The sequence below is a fragment of the Neofelis nebulosa genome, chromosome X (genome assembly GCF_028018385.1).
Source record: "Neofelis nebulosa isolate mNeoNeb1 chromosome X, mNeoNeb1.pri, whole genome shotgun sequence".
In the NCBI taxonomy this organism is placed as follows: Eukaryota; Metazoa; Chordata; class Mammalia; order Carnivora; family Felidae; genus Neofelis; species Neofelis nebulosa.
Window position 1 is genome coordinate 8,613,005 of NC_080800.1, and position 25,274 is coordinate 8,638,278.

At 45.7% G+C, this 25,274-nt stretch overlaps 1 protein-coding gene across 2 annotated transcripts in view; it reads right to left on the reverse strand.

Annotated features, from left to right (window-relative positions):
• The window catches only part of ARHGAP6 (Rho GTPase activating protein 6), a 454,675-nt gene extending 438,292 nt beyond the window's left edge, over positions 1 to 16,383 (reverse strand). The window contains exon 1 of one of the 2 annotated variants that reach the window (XM_058713350.1): positions 14,717 to 16,383. In XM_058713350.1, the coding sequence (XP_058569333.1) occupies positions 14,717 to 15,295 (579 nt within the window). In that variant the 5' untranslated portion in view covers positions 15,296 to 16,383. The remainder of the gene's footprint in view (positions 1 to 14,716) is intronic. The other variant, XM_058713349.1, reaches the window with a different exon arrangement.
• Positions 16,384 to 25,274: the final 8,891 nt, after the last annotated feature.

Here is a 25,274-nt window from a genome sequence, read left to right on the forward strand (position 1 = left end):
CCCCTATGTTTATTGCAGCATTATGTATAATAGCCAAGATACAGAGGCAACCCAAGTGTCCGTCAATAGATGAATGGATAGAGAAAAGATGTTAGGTATATACACAATGGAATATTACTCAGCTATAAAACAACAACAACAAAAAAGAATGAAATCTTGCCATTTGTGACCACATGGATGGATCTTGAGGGTATTAGGCTAGGTGAAATAACCAGACAGAGAAAGGCAAATATCATATGATTTCACTTATGTGTGGCATCTAAAAAATAAAACAAACTAAGAACAACAACAACAAAGAGAAACAGACTCATAAATATAGAGAAGAAACTAACGGTTTTGGGTGGGAAGTGGTATGGAAGGCAAAATAGGCCAAGAGGATTCAGAGATACAAACTTCCAGTCATGAAATAAATAAGTCACGGGGATGAAAAGTACAGCACAGGGAATATAGGCAGCAATAGTGTAACAACTTTATATAGTGATGAACAGTAACTGTTCATCACCAGTAATGGTGAACATTTCGTCATATATATAAGTGTTGACTCACTATGCTGTACAATTGGAACTAATATATTATAGGTCAACTATACTTAAATTAAAAATTTTTTAAAAGGGCGCCTGGGTGGCTCAGTTGGTTAAGCATCCGACTCTTGATTTCGGCTCAGGTCATGATCTCATGGTTCATGGGATCCTCATATCGGGTTCTGCCCTGCCAGCGTGTAGCTTGCTTGGGATTCTCTCTCCCTCTCTCTCTCTGCCCCTCCCCTGCTTGTGCTCGCTCTCTCTCTCTCTCTCTCTCACAATAAATAAACATGAAAAAAAATTAAGAAATAAAAATTAAAAATAAAAAAATATAAAATTTAAAAGATGTAACGATAAATAAAACTCTGCAAGAAGTCTTTCCAAGTAAAAGAAAAAAAATCAACCTTTCTGCACTATAAAAATATTGCATAGGAACAATTAATGACATGCAGAAAATCTTTTTTTATTTTTTTTAATGTTTATTTATTTTGAGAGAGAGAGGGAGAGAGAGCGCGAGCACATGAGCAGGGCTGGGGCAGACAGAGAGGGAGAAAGAGAATCCCAAGCAGGCTCCACATTGTCAGCACAGAGCCCGACATGGGACTAGATCTCACGAAGCATGAGATCACGACCAGAGCTGAAATCAAGAGTCAGAGGTTCAACTGACCGAGCCACTCAAGTGCCCCTTGGAGAAAATCTTTGTAGGTATACTAAGTTAATTTCCTTCTTGACTATTCAATCTTCTCATTCAATGAATATTAAAAGAATAACTTTTCTTTTTTTAGAATGGTTTTAGATTTCGATGAATATTTATATAAGGTATATCTACCATATTTTTATATAGATTAGACATGATAATTTTTGAGGACAGTAAAATGCTTAGCAGGATTTTAAACATTTCCTATAACAGAGATATTTCTAGATAAGGAGATGCAAACTTGACATCACAACCCATTGACTCTTCTGCATCTAGCTTCCCCCTGGGAGGCCAAAAGCCAGGATAATATTGCAAAGGGGAATGAACGATTTCATTTGTTTACACCTTGAAACTCTGAATAACCTATTTCCACTAAAAGAACCCTGAACAAGAACCTAAATATTTGATCACTTCCATAACATTTTACCAATCTTTAACAGTGTGCTCTCAGCTATATAAGGAAAAGTAATGTATTTCCAGTATAATTATAAATTAAAAGATTATTAAAGATAAGTTAAAAGATGCCACTGCAGCAGAATGACTATATATTTGCTGAGTTCACAACTCGGTGCTTCTGAAGTTAGTCTGAGACCCATATCGGACTTGTTGACCTTCGAGTGGGCTTACCATCTCCGTATCGCCTTTCCTGCTTATTTTCTTGGCATTTTGACAAATACATTCTGACACACATTAACATTGGAATCCAGATTTAACACACCTCTTTGGGGGCTTGCTGAAAGACCCACAACAATACTCTGTGACGTAATATGAAAACTGCACCTGTCTTTGAACTCACCTATAAATCATGAAAAGAAGAAACCTGACACACTGGATCTAGCAGCAAAAACCTGGACACAGCAAGTTCTAATCCTGGATTTTTTTTTCTTTTTTTTCTTTTTTTTTTTGTTAGAGAGAGAGAGAGAGGGAGAGAGCACACATGCAAACGTGTTGGCGGTGGGGGGGAAACAGAGGAGGAGTGAGAATCTTAAGCAGGTTCCAAGCTCGGTGCAGAGCCCAATGCAGGACTCAATCCCATGATCCTGGGATCGTGACCTGAGCCAAAATCAAAATCAAGAGTCAGGTGCTCAACTGACTGAGCCACCCAGGTGCCCCCTAATCCTGGATTTCTATAAGTAGTTTGCAAGATAACTTTGGGTCAATAGTTTAAACTATCCTCCAATTATAGTTTGATATATGCACAATTCGTATCTGCCAAAAAGACAATACGAGCAAACTTTGTGTTGACACTGAGAGAGAAAGCAAGCCAACCTGTACTTCTTTCCCAATGAGGATAATACAATATTGGCGATTAGCTGCAGAACAGGAGAGGCAGAATTCATTTGAAGCGTGGTAAAAGTACCAGGGAGGCTGGTTTTTAACACAATTTCAGGAAGGATTTCCATTTCCATCAGAATCTAAAGGCAGAACTGTGAAGGTCTTCATCTGGGGCGGGGGGGGGGGGGGGGTCTGGACACAGACTGGAGAAGCCATAGATAGGACTTAAGTATCAGATGGATGCCTGGACTACATAGAAAACTTTTCAAAACTTCTCCCCTGCTCCCCTGGTAAGATTCTGTTTTGCTCCCAGACTTCTGAAGTCAATCTAGAAATGTTAACGCAAGTTACAGTTAGAATTCAAGGGGGGCAAAAGCATCTGAATGTAGATGGTGTAACCACAATTTAGAGATGCTGCCTCGTTTGCCTGGAAAGATGTTGGCAGGATGAACCACGAAAAGAAGTCAGCTGGCTCTCACGTGGCCGTAGTGGTTTGAGGAGGTGAGAAAAACATCAGGCTTGAGGTGAGAAAGCAGCCTGCCGCTTACCAGCTAGAGAGGCAGGGCTGGACTGGGAGCCATCCAGTCGCCAACGTTCTACGTATTCTACAAACACAAAGTGACGGACGCGATGAAGCAACTATGACGAGAGCGTAGGAATGAAGGTTATTACCCCTGGGCCTGTTGGCGTGTTGGGTTATAGCAAATCCACCTGTTGATCACCTGAGCCCTCTTCAATTGCCACGGTGGAAAGACCAAGCTTCACGGCATGCAGTAGGTTCAGAATACATACTTTTCACTAAAGTAATATTTTAATCCAAGTCCTACCTCCGTTGCCTGGACACATCTTCCATTTATTTAATCTTGTTCTCCTCAGCAACTTTTAGTACTTCCTATGTGCTGGGCACTTTGCAAGTAACTAAGTCATGAGGTCCTCACAAAAACCCCTGGAGGTTCATCAACTTTATCACCATCGGACAGACGAGGAAACTGAGGCAGAAATATGCTTTGTAATTTCCTTAAGGTTGCAAGGCAGAGCTGGGATCTGGACCCAGGCGGTGTGGTTCAGAGTCCAGCTCTAACCCACTCACTTCATTTCATCTCCGACTGAGCGTGGCTACCTCTTAATCGGAGTCTCAGTGTCCTCGCGTACAAAATAATGCCGATACGATCATCCCAGAGAATTGCTGTAATAACAAAAGATTGCTGAGCACTTCATAAATACTAATAGCTGTTTCACTTATCGTCATCATCAACACCTGTGAACTAAAATAAGCGCACAGGGAATCCATTGGAAACTTCAATGTGAGTAGAGTGATACTTTGCCCAAAAGCCAGAAAACCGGGTAGCCCATTTCGGGATTTCTCTGGACCAAATTAGTAGCCAGAGCAGAGGCCTTGTTACAACAAAGCCCGAGGCAACGTGGCTGTTGTTACCTAAAGCTTCTGTTTCCCTTTCCCCACTTGCATTTAGGTCTCAGAGTATCAGCCTGCCTACTTTCTCAACCCCTGAGAGATGAAACTGTCAGCAGCGCAAGCACTGACCCAATGCTTATTCACACTTCGCCTCCTATAGGTGGTAGGGATTCACCTGTTTCGATGAGCTGTCCACATATACAAAAACGAAAACGTGCCCTTTTCCTTGATCCGCGGGCCATCCGACTCAACTCACTTCCAGTTCCTCCACGGACACGACTATTCCGGGCTCAGCCTCTTCTTGGGTTCATCAGCACATCGCTTGATGGGTGGTCTCTCAAGCTGCTTTTAATGCTAATGGCTCCTGAAAATCTTTGGCTACTTAATAGTTCTAGTGTGATATGGCTGGACAATTTTTCAAGATTATAGGTAGTTTTTAAAGTCCCTGTGTGTTGTGAAAAACAACCTTTTTAATCGCTTGCCTTCAAGGCCTAATACTCAGGACACAGAATCTCCACGGTAACCAATCTCAGAAAAATCCCAGCCTGGCTGTCGATTCTTCCATTGCGTCTCCAAGGACAGCATTTAATATACATTAGGCCTAGGCCAACTGCATGACTCTGCTCCTCATTTATGTTTATGTTTTCTTGAAAAGATGACATAGTAACAATGTTGGTATATTTTCGAAACGCTATAAACACCATTCTTTTTTAATTGACATTAAAATTCACATACTGTAAAATTCATCCTTTTACAGTGCACAACTCGGCAATTTTTAGGGAATTCAACCAGGTTGTGCAAGCATCACCTCTATCTAGTTCCAAAACCTTTTCAATATCCCAAAAAGAAACCCAGTAGCCATTGGCAGTCACTCCCCACCACTCGCTACTGCCAGCCTCTGGCACCCACTAATCTATTTTCTGTCTGTCTAGATTTGCCTACTCTGGACATTTCATATAAACAGAATCATATAATATGTGGCCCTTTGTGACTAGCTTCTTTCACTTAGCATGTTTCCAAGATTCATCCATGTTGTAGCATCTATCAGTACTTCATGCCTTTTTATTGCTGAATAATCTTGCATTGTAGGGGCGCCTGGGTGGCTCAGTCGGTTGAGCATCCGACTTCGGCTCAGGTCATGATCTCAAGGTCTGTGAGTTCGAGCCCCGCGTTGGGCTCTGTGCGGACAGCTCGGAGCCTGGAGCCTGCTTCGGATTCTGTGTCTCCCTCTCTCTCTGCCCCTCCCCCACTCATGCTCGCTCGCTCTCTCTCTGTCAAAAATAAATAAACATTAAAAAAAATTTTTTTTTTTGGGGCGCCTGGGTGGCGCAGTCGGTTAAGCGTCCGACTTCAGCCAGGTCACGATCTCGCGGTCCGTGAGTTCGAGCCCCGCGTCGGGCTCTGGGCCGATGGCTCGGAGCCTGGAGCCTGTTTCCGATTCTGTGTCTCCCTCTCTCTCTGCCCCTCCCCCGTTCATGCTCTGTCTCTGTCTGTCCCAAAAATAAATAAAAAACGTTGAAAAAAAAATTTAAAAAAAAAAAAAATTTTTTTTTTAAATCTTGCATTGTAGACCACACTTTGTTTATCCATTCATCTACTGATGGGCGCTTGGTTACTTCCACCATTTTGCCTATTATGAATGAATAATGATGCTATGAATATTCATGTACAAGTTTTTGCATGGACATACTTTCACTTCCCTTGGGTATGTGCCGTAGAGGTGGAAATACGGGGTTACATGGGAACTCTATGTTTAATTTTTTGAGAAACTGCCAAACTTTCTCGAACCCGCTACACCATTTTGCATTGTCACCGGGAGTGTGTAAGAGTTTCAAATTCTCGACATTCTTGCCAACACCTGTTATTATCCTCCTGATTCCAGTCATCCTAGTGGGTATGAAGTGGTGCGTCACTGGGGGTTGGGTTTGCATTTCCCTAATAGCTAATGAAAACATCATTCTTTACCTGCTAACGTAATGACTAATTTCATTTTTTCACACATTACATTCCGCCTCTTTTGCTGTATTGTAACACAGTTGCAATTATAGTCTCACTCTTCTTTTTCATAAGCAGTGGCCCAGAGAGGATGCCGTAAATTTTATTAGAACAATATGTCGTGCCCCCAAAGGTGCATCTCCAGGATTTGGAAAACTGCTGTCAGAATACAGACTCCCTCTGCCATTGACTAGATTCTGATATGAAACACACTTTCCCTTGTGCAGGCACCAGACTGGAAGAATCAGAATCCCACTATGGAAAAAGGAGTGCACAATTCTGCAAATCCTGATTCTGTCTTGACATGTACCATACTCAAAGCTTATTTATTCAGAGATGGCATCTGGTTGAGGCAAAATGTGGAAATGGAGCCTTCTCGGATATATATGGGACCAGGTGACCAAAAGCAAAGTAAGAAGAGATATCTCTACAGAAATATGTACATTAAATAATAAAATCTGGGGGTGCCTGGGTGGCTCAGTCGGCTAAGCATCAGACTTCAGCTCGGGTCATGATCTCAGAGTTCATGGGTTCGAGCCCCGTGTCAGCTCTGTGCTGACAGCTCAGAGCCTGGAGCCTGCTTCGGATTCTGTGTCTCCCTCTCTCTCTGCCTCTCCCTTGCTTGCATATTCTCTCTCTCTCTCTCTCTCAAAAATAAACATCAAAAAAATTTAATGATAAAATCTGTATCATGAAGCTCAAAGACCAGTTAGACTTACTCTCAGCCATGTCTCACTCTCATACTCCATTCCAGTTGGATTTCTCGAAGCTCCTGAAGCATACTATGTCCCTTCTGAACTACAGGCTGTCCCTTCCAGCCAGCGTGCCGCCTGCCTTCCTTTTTGTTTGGCAAAAGCCTCCTCATCCACTGGTTTCAGTGTAAACATCCCAGACTCCCTTGGTCCTTGTATCAGTTTCCTATAGCCGCTGTAACAAATTAACGCAAACACTGCAGCTTGAAACAACACACAGTTATGGTTCTGGAGGCCAGAAGTCCCACTGGACTAAGATAAAGATGTTGGCAGGGCTGAGATCCTTCTGAAGGCTCTAGGGGAGAATCTATTTCCTGGCCTTTTTCAGCTTCTAGGGGCTGCTCCATTCCTTGGCACATGACTCCTTCCTCCATTTTCAAAGCCAGCAGTATAGCATCTTCAAAACCAATTTGTCCCTCCCCTTCCTCCCTCCCTTCCTCTTTCCCGCCGTCCATCCTTCCCTCTCTCACTCATTCTGTCCCCATATCTGCTTCTCTGACTCGAACCCACCTGCCTCCCTCTTGCAACATTTCTTGTAATGACACTGACTCACCCAGGTAGTTGAAGATCACCCCCCACCTCATGATCCTTAACTGTTAACTGAATCATATCTGCACAGGCCCTTTTGCCATGCAAGGTAGCATATCCATGGGTTCTGGGAACTGGGATGTGGATGTTTGGGGGGCCAGTGTTCTGTCTACAGTAGTCCTCCGGTGGTAACGCCACAGCATTCTGAACAGTATAGGGACCTATTTATTTGAAAGTATTGTTTTCATAAAAGGCTAAGCACCTTGTGGGGTCACACCTGTTTGTTTCATGTACATCCCCCACGTCAAGTGCATAGCCGGTATTCGATAAATATTTGATGACTGGCTGGGTGGCCACTTTAGCTTCCATGGACCAGAGTTCCCTGGGAAGGGGAGGAAGGAAGCTAAGATTATACTGTAAAAGGCTTTGAAATGACTGCCTTAAGCAGTTTGGATTTCATTCTGTACGTATGGAGTCCCAGCAAAGATTTTGCTCAGGAAGTTAACGTGATTACAATGTGTCTTTGGAGTAAAAGGCCCATAAGCGAGATGGGAAGAGGGACAAAGCGAAGGCGGGTGGCTACCCAGGAGGACACAGCCACTGAGGACCCAGACTAGGCAGCAGCAATGGGAAGGAACCGCCGGAGAGAGACGTAGGAACTGGGATACATTCCACTTCAAATCCTTTTTAGAACAGAGCAGATGAGAAGTGAACACCAGGGGACTGGACGCCTTCTCTGAGAAGACGGGAGAGCCGGAGGCGTCTGCAACCTGGTAAAAGCACGCAGGCAGAGGAAGAGTGGCGCCCGCCAGAACCCGCACTGTGGGCAGTGAACCCGGCTCCGAGGAAGGGGACTGAGCTGCTGGGCTTCGGACACGTGGAATGTGAGGAGTCCAGCTGACGCTGTGAGCACATGTCCGGGAAGAAATCAGAAACGTCAGCAACTCAAACATAAGACTAGAGCCAGACATGGTTACGAGTGTCCCCGAGAGGGGTGATGGCTCAAGTGGCAAGAGTGAATGAGATCATCATGGGAGAATGATTTGAAGGAAAAACACAGGACCATGGAGATGGGCGAACAAAGGCAAGCACAGAGACAGAAGAGCAGGAAGAGACACTGGAGATGGACAGGCAGCAACTGAGACTCGGTGGTGGGGACGCGGTGGGGGGGGGGGTGTAGGGGAAGTGCTGTGGGTTCTGCTCAGAAGTCTAGCCAGAGGAAGTCGAAGAAGAAGATCGCAGTACCCTCGAGAGAACCGTTTCAGTAAGTAATAAGCATAGAAAAGAGATTGCCAAGGTGTAAGGTGCTTGTGGCCGCTGACTTTTTCCAGAAATTTAGCAGTTTATATTGAGATTCCAGAAGAATTTCCGGGTAGCTCTGCCCTTAGCGTGTCTGAATTTGAGCTTAATCCTTGCAGTCTGTCTCTTGAGCTCCTTCCTGGGTGTAAAAATCCCTCTTTCCCACCCTCAGATCTCGAAATTCTGGTGAAAGCTCAATTCCCAGGCATCTGAGGAGTTACCTTCACATTATTTTCTATTTAAGTTCAGAATTGCTTTAGAGATGAATTCTAGCAGAGGGATACTCAGAGAGAGCATATAAAAGCTGAGTAATTGTTTTCCTAATCTATAAATTCTTCTGGCATGCTGATTTCAGACCTAATTCCTTGTAAAATGCCCTTTGTCACTTTCATGTCTGAAGCCATCTTACTCGAATTACTTCCTCTTTGGTGACATCAGTGAGCCTCTATTTTTAATCACAATATTCATCCTCCCCACGTTTTAAATTTTAATGCCAGTTTCCATCATTACATATTTACCACTCAATTTTTCCCTACACATATTTGTACACATATATGCCCCATATTTTTTTGCTTTCCTCAATACCTTTTGGAAAGGGTTTTTTTTTTTTTCCAATTCAGAGCCTTGGTTGACATATAGCAGAAAAGAAGAAGAAAAGGACAGAGACTGCAGGCAGACACGTGAGAGAAAATAGTACTGGAAAGCAGAACCCAGGACTCCGTTTCTTATATAAAGCAGCACATTACACAGGGTACCTCAACTTCAGTGCTACTGCAATTTTGAGCAGGATAATTCTTTGTTGTGGCGGGCTATCCTCCATGTTTCAGGACAATCAGCAGCATCACTGACCTCTACCCACTAGGTGCCAGTAGCAACCCCCCGTCCCAGCTCTGCAGCCAAAAATGCTGCCAGCTATCGCCAAGTGTGCTCAGGGCGCAAACTCAGCCACAGGGGAGAACCACTAGCCTATAGAGACCAACCTGGCAGCGGTTCAACAATGCAAGAAAACGATTTGCTAAAATGGCAAAGTAAGAAATACAGAAGTATTATGTTTATATGCCAACTCCCATCTGTTTGTAGGATGCTTGCCATGGTCTCCCCATGCCTGCCTCCTCTGAAAATCTGCCCCGCTGCATGTTTCACTCTAAGGCATCGTCCCCCACCCCCCACTCCCAGACACCGGAGGGATCTCTCTAAAACACGTCTGATCATGTCACACCCTCGTGCTAAAAAATCACCAGTTTCCCCCATTCTCTACCACACGGTTTCTCCGCCTGGGCACTCCCAACACTGAGGGCCAGAGAATTCTTTGCTGTGGAGCTGCCCTGTACATTGTAGAACAATCAGCAGCATCTCTGGCTTCTCCCTGACTAGAAGCCAGTGGTACCTCCTCCAGTAGTAAACAGAATAATGTCCCACGGGAGATGTCCACGCCCTAGTCTCTGGAACCTGTGAATATGTTAGGTTACATGGCAAAGGGGAATTAAAGGTTGCTAATTGGGGCGCCTGGGTGGCTCCGTCGGTTAAGGGTCCGACTTCAGCTCAGGTCATGATCTCGCGGTTCGTGGGTTAGAGCCCCGCGTCTGGCTCTGTGGTGACAGCTCGGAGCCTGGAGACTGCTTCGGAGTCTGTGTCTCCCTCTCTCTCTGCCCCTCCCCTGCTCGCACTCTGTCTCTGTCCCTCTCAAAGATAAATTTTTTTTAAAAGTTTAAAAAAAGTTTAAAAAAATGAATAAAAATAAAGGCTGCTCATCAACTGATTTTAAAATAATGAGATTAGCCTGGATTATCCAGGTGAACCCACTGCAACCACAACGGTCCTTAAGAGAGTCAGAGGAAGAAATGACCATGGAAGAGAGTCAAAGAGATACAACAAGGCTGGCTTTGAATATGGAAGACGGAGGCCACTGCAAAAGCAAAGGAAACAGACCCTAGAGCGTTCAGAAAGAACACAGTCCTGCCAACAACATGACTTTAGCCCTGTGAGACCCATTTCAGACTTCTGACCTCCAGAACTATAAGGTAGTAAACTTATGTGGCTCTAAGCCACTAAGTCTGGGGTAATTTGTTCTGGCAGCAATAGGAAACTAATGTATCACCACCCCCAGCTGTGACAACCAAAACTGTCTTCAGACATTGCCAAATGTCCCCTGGGGACAGAGTCACCTCCAGGTCGAGAACCACCACTCCACAAAATGTTGAGCCCAAACTCCTGAGAGGTGCACAGTGGGCCTCTTCATAAGGAAGGCCACCCAAACTTTTGACTTCACGTACTTTGACCTCTCTGTAGATTTAATGACAAGAGGTGCTTTGGAGGGCGGGCCACACGCTTTGGCCCTCGTGCCATTTGCATCCATGCCCATAGCTAGTTATTATCCCCCAAATGTGTGTGTGGTTTCTGGTCTCATTAGGTTACTGTACAGACAGCCAGGTGGTTGCCACACACATTAATCCCCAGAGCTCCCAACCTCCTCCTCCAGACAAATGCTGCACTCGAGCCCCTGTGAGCCCTCTTGGGTGGACACTCTGGCATCACCAACACCTCTGTGCCTTTGCATGTCCACTCCTTTCTCTTTCATCAAAGGACCACCTCCCTTCTTCTTCTAAATGCTAGGCATCCTTGAAGATCAAGTTCAAGTGCTCTCTGCACAGTGACGCCTTCCAAAATTCCCCAGAGCACAATGGCACATCACCCCCCACACCGCCCCGTCCCTCATTGTGCTGACCCTCCTGCACTGTACCTACTGGTCAACTCCTCTGTCCTCCTCACTAGACCGTGGGCTCCTTAAGCGCCAACACCATTTGGCAGCCTCCCTGCATTTCCGGTGCCTAGAGAAATCGTGTGCTCAAGACGTGCTTATGGCACGAATGAAGAAAAGAAGTCATGGATAGAGAGAGATCATTTTACTTCTGGATTATCAAAGCTGGCAAACTCCAAGTCAGCAATGAGCATAATCCCGGCTCTGATCCATGAGAATTAGGAGAATTCCAGGGTTGGAAGGAGACCTTACTCCTTTGTCTGAGAGCAGAATCAGGGACAGAGTTTGACCTCTAAGAATACAAGTTGAGAAGCGTTATACCAACTGTGCGTCACGACGCACGGTTTATCCCTTTGTTTACTCAGTAGGCACTCTACCTCACACGCCCATGAATCCAATTTTGTTTAAGCGATCCTGAAACACATAGTAAGGAAATATTAATAGAGTTGTAACTGACTTTGTTTAATACCTCCTGCTTTTAGGCCATAAAATGGTCATTTGGGAGCTGTGAGTGAGTACAAGGCATAGAGCTGCAGGCATTTATGAGAGTCTTGGGAGCAGGGGGCCACTGTGTGAACAATTTAGTTGAAAACCAGAGAATCTGCTCAAAGAACTAAGCAGAAACAAATGTGATCCATCACTGGCTAAATCTGAACGAAGGTGAATTGTCAGGTTTGGCTATGGATTCAGGGGAAGAGAAACAGAATAGTTGAACAAACCATAAGACGCATGCATGACTCAAGAGAGATCCACCTGGTTTGGAATTGGACAAAAGCCCCAGGGAAACTTTGTGCCAGCTGAAACACTTCTGTGGGCACAGGCAGCTGGCTTGACGTGCTACATTCAACTCACGGGTGCAGTGGTTCTCAACTAGAGCGATTTTGGCCCCCAGGGAACATTCGGCAGTGTCTGTAGACACGTGTCATTGTCACACTGGCAAAGAAGAGTGCTCCTGGCATCTAGCGGGTAGAGGCCCAGGATGCTACTAAACATCCCACAATGCACAGGGCAGCCTCTCCCACAAAGAATCATTTGGCCACAACTGTGAATAGTGCCGAGGCTGAGAAACCCAGGGTAACCAGGAAAAGCACAAGAACCAAAATGCTCTTCTAGAGCCCACTTTAAGTAACCTTGCAAGATGTCCATTTGTTGGACTTTTGACATTATTGATACAGATTCTCTTTTAGGAGAAAGGATCCAGCTTGTTGGCAAGTGAGGACAAGCAGCACTCAACTGGATGAATTTCCTTGGTTGTTTGAGAAGATTCCAGGGCATTAAACCTTTGAAAGGTAACCTAGGCCATTAAATTCCAGACCCAGGGGTTATGATAGGATATGTGGGCCTCTACTAAACAAAACCAGCCTTGAACCTTCATTCCACTCCTTGTCTGCCTCAAGAACAAAGAAATTACACACACACACACACACACACACATATTTTATGAGAAAATGTTGCTTTTGCGCTAGATGGCTACATGCTAAGTTTTAACCATTGCAAAGAGGAAAATCATGGTAGATGACCTTGCAGACTGCCCAAATACTGCATAGAACAGTCAAAAGCCACCAGTATCACTGCAATTCAGATACTTGTCCATTGATTATGAGATTTCAGTGACTAAGAAGATAATTTCTAACCGGCCATGATCATCTACACTAGAATACCTTTGGGTCATAACAGCAGCAGCATCTGTGTATTCCAGGTATGTACAGTTGTTAAGAAAAGCAGAGACATTCTCAACGAGGCCGTTGGGTTTAAACGTGAACGTCGGTGGCTATCGAATCCAAGAACTTGGCTTGCCTTCGCATTTCTCCCTCCTCTCAGCTCACACAGATTATTCTGATAATGCATACTTCTTTTTTTTTTTTTAATGTTTATTTATTTTTGAGACAGAGAGAGACAGAGCATGAACGGGGGAGGGTCAGAGAGAGAGGGAGACACAGAACCCGAAGCAGGCCCCAGGCTCTGAGCTGTCAGCACAGAGCCCGACGTGGGGCTTGAACCCACAGTCCGTGAGATCATGACCTGAGCCGAAGTCGGAAGCTCAACCGACTGAGCCACCCAGGCGCCCCTGCGTACTTCTGATATATAGTGCGAATTCAGCCCCTTCTAAAGACCAAGAGAAATTCAACATCCAGATTTTTCATACTCTTTCGAATGCTGAGTTTCCTGGTTTGGAGAGGATCTCTTGTTCTCTGGCTTGACTTTTCTCTCCACTGCCTATCTTCCTCAAGAAAATAGGCAGAACAGTCAGCAATGTTTGTTAGTTTTTGTAGTCCATACTCAACATCCAAACCCAACAGCAAGTTACCTTGACATCATAACTAATACTGTATCCATATATGATACTAATATTTCTGACTAATACTGCTGATTTTTCTCAGGCGGTCCATTAAAAGCCAAAATTTCATAGTTATCTCATGTTAACAGAGGGAGGTATGATCTTGGATGCTATTTTCAAACTGTTTTTCTTGGTTGTGTTCCCTTTATTTAGTCCAAATCTCTAGCAATTACATGGTATTTCATTTCACTTCTGTAATTCTAACCGCACTTTAAAATATTTAATTACAACTGATGGAATCTCCTTTTCCTTATGGAAACAGATCCAAGGCAAATCTATAGAATTTGTGAACTGAAAGAGACCAGAGTTGCTCATTTCTAAAACAACTACTATTTATTCTCTAAAAGCATGTTGCTTTCCAAGTACCCAGCAACCACAGTTTCCCAAGAACTCTGTTCTCCATTCTTCTTTCCAGACAGCAAACATTTCAAAGGTACCAAATAGCTCCCTCTGAGTTCCCTATTTATTAAGGATTCCTGATTCACATATATTTCACGAACTACTAGTTGTCCTTAGTGCAACTGGGGCATGTTTCCATGGTATTTCATAGCCTGAAGCAGAGATTCTTTTTCTCCTAGATTAAACTAGTACTCACTACCATAGTTTTCTGAAATTAGATCTTTAGGGAGAAGAAAAGATCCAAACTAGAGAATTCTAGTAGTTACTCCCTACACCACCCAAACACACACACCTCCACACATAATCAACAACACTGTCCAGAATGTTTCTGAATTCTCCGTAGAACAACCAGATGGCAGACATATTTCAAAATACGTTACATCCAATCCTTACAAGAGCATAGGAATTAGATCATTTGAGTTCAGAAAAACACCCACATTGGATGAAGGGATAAGATGACCCTTGGAGATCGCCTGCAGCACAAACAGGAAAGCAGAACATCGTATCTCCCTCCAGTTCCCACCACTACTCCAAAGTGGAGCCAAGAAGTCCTAATAAGACACACATGGGTGGCCACTAGGGACGTCCCATTTCCAGGCATCATTTAATCGGCGAAAGAAGAGCCACACGGTGGAAACCTCTCAGCGGGCCCCTGGCTCTGTAAGCGTTAACGGCATTAAACAACTGCCCAGGTGTCCAGCCTTGGGCCGTGAGAAGGCGCAGCACCGGACCCTACCTACCTCGGACTTCCACACAACGTAGGGGTGGCTGTGGCTGTTGGGGGGGGACTGGAACTTTCTCTGCTGGAGCCACCTCCGGGGAGAAGCGAAGATGCCATTGGGGCCACCCCCCGAGGAGCAGAGGATGGCGCTGCGGCCACTGCCGGGCCCGGCCAGGACTGAGGGCAGGTCCCAGGCCATGCTCTTCTTGAGGCCGCCGCGACCCAGAGGGACCTCATAGTCAAAGTGGAAGCTGCCAGACGGCGACTTCTCCTGAGGGGTGCTGGGCGTGGAGTGGGATGAGCAGAGGGGTCTAGGGGGCGGGAGTCGGCTGGCCCGGGGGTGTGGGCCCCGAGGAGAGGACGCCGAGCGCGGGCTGAGACCCTCGGCCGGGGGCAGCGCGGAGCACAGGCGGCCCCCGGTGGCCCCCCGCGAGCTGCCCTCCACGCCCGCCTCGCCCCCACAGCCGCCGATCAGGGCCGGGTCCAAGCTGCGGGTCTGGCGCAGCTTCCTCTTGGAGAAGCCCTTGGCCGAGGCCGCACCGCCCGAGGCCGGCGAGGAGCAGGAGAAGACACTGTGGAGTAGGCTCTGCGCGGACATCTCGGCGGGACTGTGCTTGAGGGCCACCCTCTTCCCGCTCCCGAGACGCTGGCGATTTGGAGCCGGGAAAGGAAGGGGACTCAGGCTAGGCTGACAGGCGGGGCTGGCCCGAGGCTCGCCGAGGGCTGGGGAGGGCAGTGCCCGGCTCACGCGCCGCCAGCGCGCTCCAAGTGCCCCAGCGGGTGCAGAAGCAGAAGATCCATCGCCAGCCTTCTAGGAAAAGAGGTCGGGTGGCCTCCTGCGGCCGCTAGGACCTTCCCCCCTGAGCCCGAGTCGCGAATGCGGGGAGGAAGAGAAGGAGGAAGGTCAGGCGCTCGCTGGAGTCCCAACTCCAGCCCACCAGCGCCACTCCCCCTTCCCAGCCGAGGCAGGAGAGGCCGCGCTCCCGCTCGCTGGCTCCTCCGGACAGCCTCGAAGTCTCCAGCAAGCTCCTCCTCGCGCCCTAAGGACTGTCCCGAGGGCTGGGGAGGAGGCCTCCTGGGCGTGCGCCCAGGGCGCGTCCGTCGCGCTCCCCGCGCGCCGCGAGGGGGACTTCCTCCGGCTCCGGTGTTGGGCGCCCGAGCCGCGCCTGGGCTGCACCGCTGCTGTGTCCCGGGCCCTGAAGCTGCGCGGCTGGCCTCCACTTGGCTGTTGCGCCCACTCCTCCGACTGGCTAGGTGCAAGTGTGTCTCCAAACTCCAGGTTCCCGCGAGGTGCTAGCCCTGCTACGAAGTGGGGACCCAGAGCGCGCTGTGCCTAGGGCCTCCCAAGGGCTGAGTGGCCACGGGCGGGAGAGAATTCCTGGCTGCGCTCAGGGAGCTAAGGAGAGAGCCCTAGGGGCGAGCGCCCAAGCCCCACGGCAGAAGGGCTCTGGATATTCGCACCCCAGCCGTGGGCCCAGCGCAGGAGCGGAGCTGTCCCCGCACGCTCAAGCTAGAGACAGCGGGAAGGGGGTGGGCGGGACGGAAGCCAGGTCTGGAGCTGGGGAGGAGCCAAAAGCAGGAGAAAGCAGAACGTGGAGTTTTCCAAGCGCCAAACCTGGGAGGCGCGGAGCGCGAGCGCAGCTCGCCACTGATACCGGGTCTCCAGGGGGGAAAGCCGTGAGGACGGAAGTGCGGACCTTCTCTCGGTCTCCCCTCCCCCAGACCGAGGGGGCGCCAGCTCCACTCACGTTTCTGGACAGGAAAGGAAGTGTCAGATTGCACCCCACCCACTGGTGTCAGATGGGCAGCCCAGGACGGTTGCTCTCAAGTTGGAGTTAAATCTCATGCCTTCCTTTTTCTACCCACTACTGTTTTTGTGTTTTGTTTTGTTTTGTTTTGTTTTGTTTTGTTTTGTTTTGTTTTGTTGTTGTTGAAGGCAGGCTAGAGATTCGGTTCCAAAGCAGTGGCCGCAAATGAATGGGCTGGAGATGGGGACCTACTATGGGGAGGTGGTGGGAGTCCTGGCCCAGTAAGGGTCCTGTATAAATATACTCGAGGAGGAGGGGTGAGTGAGGCCGGGCGGGAGGCAGGCGCCGAACGGAACGCGGCGTCAGCTCAGAGGCTGCGGAGATTGGCGCTCACACGCGAGAGCTCTCCGGGTTCGACCCTGGGACGCCTCTGGGCGAAGCGCGCCGCGGCCACATTCCTGGGAAACTGGACAACGCTGGCGATGTCAATGTTCCGCACTTGGAAACGAGTCTGGGAGCAGCTTTTCCCCCGCTACTGTCCGACCCCAGGAATCTAAAAAGCGCCAAGCCTCCCGCCTCTCGGACGGCTTTGTGATGTGACATTTAAGTTTTGCAACGCATCTGACGACCTTCTCAGCAGGGGAGTAGAAAGAATGTTGGAAATGCCTGCGTACTGTATCTAACCGTGTTCGTGGGTCCCCTTGTACCACTTCACGGTGAAAAGAGTTGTATACGAACGTAAAGGGGACTTGCCTTTACCATTTCTTTCATTAAAGAAAAAAAAAACCTACAATGAACTTATAACTACAGGTGTTTGGCACGAACGTTCCGTGTATATCAGAATTGTCCAACTTTGACTTTAGAATACTTCTTTTATTCCCCAGGATCTCTGATGCACACATTTTTGTCAATGTGGCAGACAGACTGCACCGAAGGAGTTCCTTCTGGTAACTTTCTGACCGACCTGCTGCCCGAAGACAGAATGAGTTACGAATTTCCCAGCACTCTCACCGCTGTCCATCTCTCAGCACCCTGAGACTTAAGTGTTTTCATTCATTGTCTGACGATTAAGTGAGCTATGGAGAGGCACAGCGTTTAAAATCGCCTACTTACTTTCCTGCCTGACCACACAAGCCACATTACATTTGGGGGGTTGTTGGCATTTGCTTTCTTCCCTCCTCAAACAAGTCACTGTTGGAAGTAAAAGAGGGCGGGTCTTGCCTGCCCTTTCCTTACTCAACAATACCCTGTAACTTGTCACTAGTAATGAAAACACTTAACGTCTCTAATACCATTGCATGGAATTGGTTACGCTTCGTCGGATTTTGGCATTTGGAGTAGATGGTTAACAAAGTCACACAAAATAGGACCTCTTATAACTCAAGGTGGTTGAGCAAATGTAATTTATGGCTCATATACATTCTATTTCTCTAAAGCCCTATGATGACCATGGGGTTGAAAATGCAACCCTGCCATGGTTATGGTTATGTAAGGCTAATAAGAATGCCCTCTGGGTACGAAGTCATACATTCCTGGTTATGGCTGTGGGAGAGCCAATGAGCAGAAGGACTCCTCTATTGCCACTTGGGGCTTGGAGCAGCCAAATCCAGTTAATTCATCATCTTGTTTCCAATGGGTCTTGACCCTCTATTAGTCTGAGGCTTGCCTCACTGTTGGGAACTGTGAATAAATTGTTTTAAATATTCATAAAATGAAGTTTGGACTCCTTTTTTAAAACCCAGTGTAAGTATGTGAGCTTTTAAACCACAGGCGAAAGGGGCGCCTGGGTGGCTCACTCAGTTAAGCGTCTGACTTCGGCTCAGGTCATGATCTCACCACTTATGGGTTTCAGTCCCACGTCGGGCTCTGTGCTGACAGCTCAGAGCCTGGAGCCTGCTTCAGCTTCTGTGTCTCCCTCGCTCTCTGCCTCTCCCCCACTCTCTCTCTCTCTCTCAAAAATAAACAAACATTAAAAAAATTAAAACACGGGGTGCAATGTAGTGGTATTTCTGGAAAGAAAGCATTCACAAGAAAATTATTTGGATTTTTTTAATGATATTTTTTAAACTATTTGGATTTCCAACCTGACTGCTACTAGGTTTATTTTACAGTCATTGTGGTTTGTGGCATATTTATTCATTCCTAGTGAAGGCATCCTATTTTACTCTCGTTTGTTATATAATCCCTTTGCTTATATAGACCCAAATCACATTGGCCTTTCTGATTGACTGCCATTTTACACCAGACTTGATTAAGGAAGATCTGGGTTTCATTTACCAATTTCAAAAATCACTGGTTCTGTTACATCGATCCTAAGAATCTTTCTTACAATTCATCAGCCTGCTTCATAAGCAATATTAACTAGTAGTCTAGAAATAAATGGCTCTGAATATATATACTTTAAAAATCGGATCTCTAAGACGTTGCTCCTTTATGAGGGCATTTGCTAGTGAAAAGTGGGATCCAGGGACGCCTGGCTGGCTCAGCCGGTAGGGCATCCAACTCCTGATGTCAGGGTTGTGAGTTCAAGCCCCATGTTGGGCGTGGAGCCTCCTTAAAAGTAGTGTCCGTGCTTGTTTATTTTTCCCCCTCAGAATCAAAGATGATCAAAACCTTAGAATATCTTTTATTAAAGGCAGAACAGTGTGTTCACTATTCATTCCCCATTATAATGATCCTAGAAATTCAGGATACAAAAATATATAGTCCATCTGGTCATGGCACAAGAATATTCTAATGAAAGTTCTAGAGTCCTTGATCTGACATCAAGGCATCCTCTTATCAAAAGATACTACAAAACTCATCAGTTTTCTTTCTACTCCCTTGAGATGCTATTCTACAAACACATACACCTTACTACCAAAGGATACATTCTGTTAAACCTAAATTTCCCTTTTCTTAACTTTATCCCTTGAAATTTTTCTCATCTCCAGCCAAAATTCCTCTTTCCTCTTGGTGTTCAGACCCTCAAGCTATTTGTAGATTTTTATCATCCCCCTTGGGTCTGACTGTGGTTTGGCTACACTATAAAGTTCATATTTTGCTTTAAAACCATCACTGTAGATGATCTCCTCTGCGTTCCCTCCAGTTGCTTATTTCTTTTTAGTCCTGATGTCTAATATTCTAGGTTGGGGCATCTTAGTTTGCCCTTGTTTGTCATATAATCCCATTGCTTATATAGTCCCAAACCACATTAAACTTCCTGATTGATTGCCATATAATATTTCAGAGTTCTATCTGATCGGCTCCCAACTCTTAGTCAGCATCTCTGATCTTTCTTCCATTCTGCCTGTGTCTCTCAAACCGATTGTGATCTGTCTGATATCATTTCTACATTTTCAGTGGTATCTGGGGTAAACAGTTCACAGCATCTCACTCTCTCATAGAAGTGGTCAAGGGTTCTGCCTTAAGCTCCTGAAACATGAATGGGGGACAGGTTTTTAACCTGTGTGATGTGGAATATATAAGAAACGAGCAGAGAACTTTGCAGGACTTAAGAATGCTAATTACGTTGAATAGTCAGGCTGTCCCATGTTCAAACTACTTCTTGATTTTTAAGGTAGGATTTTTCTTTTTTTTTGCAGGTGAACTAAGACTCTTCCTTCTGATTCCTATTCTAGGACCTCCCTGAATGAATATAATTGCCAAGGCACTTAAACTACAATTGATGGATGTTAGTGGAGGTAAATCTAGAATCGCAGGATAATTCCATATGGGCAAGATTAGCAAAAGCTTGCTTGCTTAAACACTAACCCAACATTGAGGAACACAAATCATTTTCCAAAGACAAAAATATTGTCATCATTATTCTCTAGAAGGCAATCGTCATTATAGATGATTTGCAAGATATAAAGGGTATTTGAGAGCTTGAGTCATAATCTGTACTGTGATGTGAGAAGACTAAGATAGAAGTTCCACTCTCCACCTTAGAGAACAATTTAATATTATAATACCAAAAGAGATATTCAGGGGAAAAACCTTTATGCAAACACTATAGGGGAAAAAGCACCGAACACGACTATACCCTTTGTTAACTTGAATTTAGTGTTGTATTCAAGAGCTTCTATTCAAACAGCCTGGTCCTGACCTTTTACTTAGAACAATATAATAACTAACACTTGTTGGACCTTACTATACGGCAGGGGCTGGGCTGAAATCATGCATGTGCTATCCAAATCAAGTCAGTCTCACACACACACACACACACACACACACACACACACACACAGAGTTAGAATACTTTACTCCCCATTTCATCCATGAAGAAAACCGAGACCTAGAGCAGTCCCACAGGACACCCCCTGGTTAAGTGGCAAAGCTAATATTGAGGTCCACATCATCGAGCCTCGCTCTCTAACTCTCTCAGGACTGGAATTGCAGATTAAGGAGCCCTTCATTTTGGAGGTGCTTTGGGACCCTCTCCGGATGGATTTCAGTTTGTTGATTTCCCAGGTAGCTGTGTGACCTTGGGCACAGCATTCTCCAGCTCTCATTCTCACTTCCCCATCTACGAGATCCCATTCCCTTCAGAAAGCTTTAGCGATGAGTACAGAATCTAATGTACGCAGCATGCTTAGCAAAGAGCTTTCCAGAGAGAGCAAGCACAGTGACCAGAGTCACTACTATCATCTGTACAAAACCTGTGCATTTTCAATTACTTTATGAAGCCAGACATATTGAACAACCGACCATCCCTAATGTGAGCTCGCCTGGTCTGACACCCGAGAGACCTATTCAAACCTTTCCAATTTGCTGATGAATCATTTAATATTATTTGAAAAAGCCCTGTGGTTGACTCAGTGAGCAGTCATACCTGGAATCTCCACCACTCCCCCCAAGTTTTGTGAGATGCTGTCGATACCAACTAAATGATACCAACATAGTCTTTCAAGGCAGGGCACTTTTTTGAGTCAAATGAAGGGCAGTTTGGGATTCTCTATAGTCAGAGAGGAGGGTAGGAAACGTTTTGCTTCCTACTGCATTTATATACCAACAGGCCAGTTTTTTGGCTCAATTTCACACTGCCCAGAATTAGAAGCATGAGCCCCCTTTTTAAAGGAGGCATGCAGTTGAGGCTTTCATAGGCATCTAGTTCATATCAAGATCTGACCATTTCTTCTGACGTTATATTCAGAAGTCAAAATGAGTACTTGTTGCCATCTTTCTCACTTTCTCCCCACTCCACGTGTCTAATTTTACCATCCCTCACCAATCATGGTCTTAAAAAACTCAAAATCAATTAAGAGAAAAAAAAAGTCCTGTTTCCATGTCAGCATCTGCACTGAACACACAAAAAAGCCACTTGCAACACTGTCCCTTCTCTCATTTTCTGGGTGAGTGTTAGCAGTGAGTTCTATGTTTTCTAGTACTTTATCTTTGTCTGTTCAACTTTAAAAAGCAGTCTTGGGGCGCCTGGGTGGCGCAGTCGGTTAAGCGTCCGACTTCAGCCAGGTCACGATCTCGCGGTCCGTGAGTTCGAGCCCCGCGTCAGGCTCTGGGCTGATGGCTCAGAGCCTGGAGCCTGTTTCCGATTCTGTGTCTCCTTCTCTCTCTGCCCCTTCCCCGTTCATGCTCTGTCTCTCTCTGTCCCAAAAATAAATAAAAAACGTTGAAAAAAAAATTTTAAAAAAAGCAGTCTTGGGGGCGCCTGGGTGGTTAATCGTCCAACATCAGCTCAGGTCATGATCTCACGGTTTGTGAGATCTGTACTGACAATGTGGAGCCTGCTTGGGATTTTTCTCTCTCCCCTTCTCTCTCTCTGCCCCTCCCCCACTGGCGCTCACTCTCTGAAATAAGCTTTAAAAAGTAAAAATAAAAAGCAGTCTTGCACAGGCACATTGTTCTACCCTTTCACTTACATGTTTATTCCTCAAGCTGGTATGAATACAGCATTTCTAAATAACCCTTATGTTTTCAGGGTACCTGGTGGTGAGTCAGGTGAAAAAGCAAGGTTGTATAAAAATCTTAAGGCAAGTTCCAGTATGGATGTGCTTAGCAGAGCACCAGGGGCCACACATGAAACAAACAATTGTCATTTACCTGCAGCCAGCATTTGAAAGAATCTTCCAACATCAAACCCTAAATGTATGACCATCACCACTTTTAGTTTTGGCTTTGAAACTTGATCTCAAGAGGCTTTTTTAAAATGCTCATTTACTATATTTTTGAGAGAGGGAGAGAGCGAGGGAGGGAGGGAGGGAGAGAGAAAGAGGGAGAGAGAGAGAGAACTAATAAGCGAATAAGCGGGGAAGGGGCAGAGAGAGGAAGTAAGAGAGAATCCCAAGCAGGCTCCATGCTGTCAGCACAGAGCCCAATATGGAGCTCGATCCCATGAACCGTGAGATCATGACCTGAGTTGAAACCAAGAGTTTGATGCTCTACTGACTGAGCCACCCAGGCGCCCCTCAAGAGACTTTTTAATAATAATAATACAAGTTGGCTGACAACCAAGTTCGATTTCGGTTTATAAACATGTTTGAACACGTACTGTGTGCCAACGGCATTCCTTCTTTGTTTTACTTTCTCCTGTCTTTGCAGGTGAAGGTGCACTTGGAGTCTCAAAGTAAATTAATTTTACCTAAACCTGGTATATGGTTCAGTTGTACTTAGTTACTTAAAGTAGTTTGTAACATCTTCCCATAACATGTTAAACACTAAACTACTTTGGAGAGTGAAGAATTAGGTGATAATGTAAATGATTTTTCGTGTTTTGTTACTCTAAAATTTTCATAATCTAAGCATTTTTCAGTATTTTTAATTTTTAAAAGTAAATAATGTGGAATCTTTTCCTCTGGAATTTTCATTTTTTTCCCCCCAGAATCCTGACTTCTCTACATCGAATGGAGACAGGAAAACCTATCTGCCCAACATTGTTTCTAGTGGCAAGATAGAGTCGGGCATAGAAGGGAATAAGGGAAGAACAACGGGTACTGTGCCTAGGTAGGGTATAGCATTTGTTCCCATCTACTTTACTGAGGAATACTCTACATACAATAAACTGTACCAAGGAGTTTTGACAGCTGTGGATACCTATGAAACGACCAGCACAATCGAATCCAGAACATTCCCATCACCTCCTGGGTTTGCTTTTATTAATGTTCCATGAACACTGACAATGCGATTTTGCCCCATGTAATGGTTGAATTGTGCCTTCAGTCTATATATAAAGGGAGGGAGGAAGGACCAAATAGAGAACAGAGCTTTTTACTTCTCATAGTGGGCTCAATTATGTGCCTGCAAAAGACATGTTCAAGTCCTAACCCCTGGTACCAAGGAATGTGACCTTATCTGGAAATAGGGTCCTTACAGATGTGATCAAGTTAAGATTAGGTCAGACTGGATTAGGGTGGGACCTAAATCCAATGACTGATGCCTTTATAAGAGAAAACAGAAGGAGATTTGGATACACACACACACACACACACACACACACACACACACACACACAGGAAAAGGCCATGTGAAAATGGAGGTTCAGACTGGAGTGATACATCTACAAGCCAGGAAACACCAAAGTAGCGGCAACCACCAGAACCTGGGAGAGGCATGAAACAGATTCTCCCGTAAAGCCTCCAGAAGAAACCAATCCTCCCAACACCTTGATTTTGGACTTGTGGCATTCTTAACTGTGACAGAATAAATTTCTGCTGTTTTAAGCCACCTACTTTGTAATAATTGGTTATATTTCTTAAGCCACAGCTTGGTTCTCGTTGTAACAATAAAACCCAGAACCAAGGAATTCACTGAGCAAAAAGCAATCACAGAGAATTTAAAAATAAGGCAAGAGAATGGCTAATGAATGGTTCTAAGTACAGTGACCTCATTGTCATAGCAGCAGCTAAGCTACAGCTGGTCCCCACTCCTGGTTCTAACCCTCCTTCAGGATGGAGTTCACCTTTCCTGTTGGGAACCTTCTGTCCTTCCAGGCATTTGTTTCGAGTAAGGTGTTTGGCACTTGGTTTTTTGTAATTGATCAGCAACACACAGAAGTGCATATCATTAGTGCAAGCCAAAAAGAGACGCTCAGATTCGGAGGGCTGTGATGCTTCAGTTTACCTTCTTTGGTGTTTATTGCACTCTGCATTCAAGGGGCGGAGCAGACACCTGGGATGCAAACGAGTTCAAATGCCAGAAGAGGCTTGAGAGAAAGGACTTTAAAAGGACAGGTGGGCGCTGATCAAACGTTTCAAACAGGCACAGAGAACCAGAGCTCAGTACGGTTTTCTCTAGAGAGAACCTCCAGGGATCCAGTTGAAAAAGCAGAGCTGCTCAGGTTCATAGCTGCATGCCCTTCATTTGCCTCCTGTACGATTTATTGGGAATTCCTTGGGTAGTTTTCACAGTTCACTGCTTTGTGGCATGACACAGATTAGAGACATACCAAAGAACTCCCACCCCCTTTAAAGATATAGAAAAGAAAATGAGACGCTCACAGATTATAGTAAGCAGGCTGTGAGTCAGAGAGCTAAACTGAAGGGGGTTTCCCCCTTTTTAAATGGAAATGGCTTCATAAAGCAGTGCCGAGGAGCTGGCGAATGCAAACTGCTGGACCTTGTTGAAGGTTTACACAGCAGTGGGGAAAAGCCAGGAATGAGAATCATGGATCTAACTAGCCCGCTCAGCTAACCTTGTGCAAAATAAATCCCTGCTTACCTTCAAAGTCACTCTCCTGCTTGCTCTCCCTGCCTAGTCCCCGCCCCCCCCCCCCCTCAGCTAAGTTAGGTCCCTGGTACGTGCTCTTTTACTCGCAGGCTTCTCTTTCCTCATGGCACTTACCAGAATGATAATTACGTGGTATTCATTAGTGCAGTTGTGTACGTTCAAGCTCTA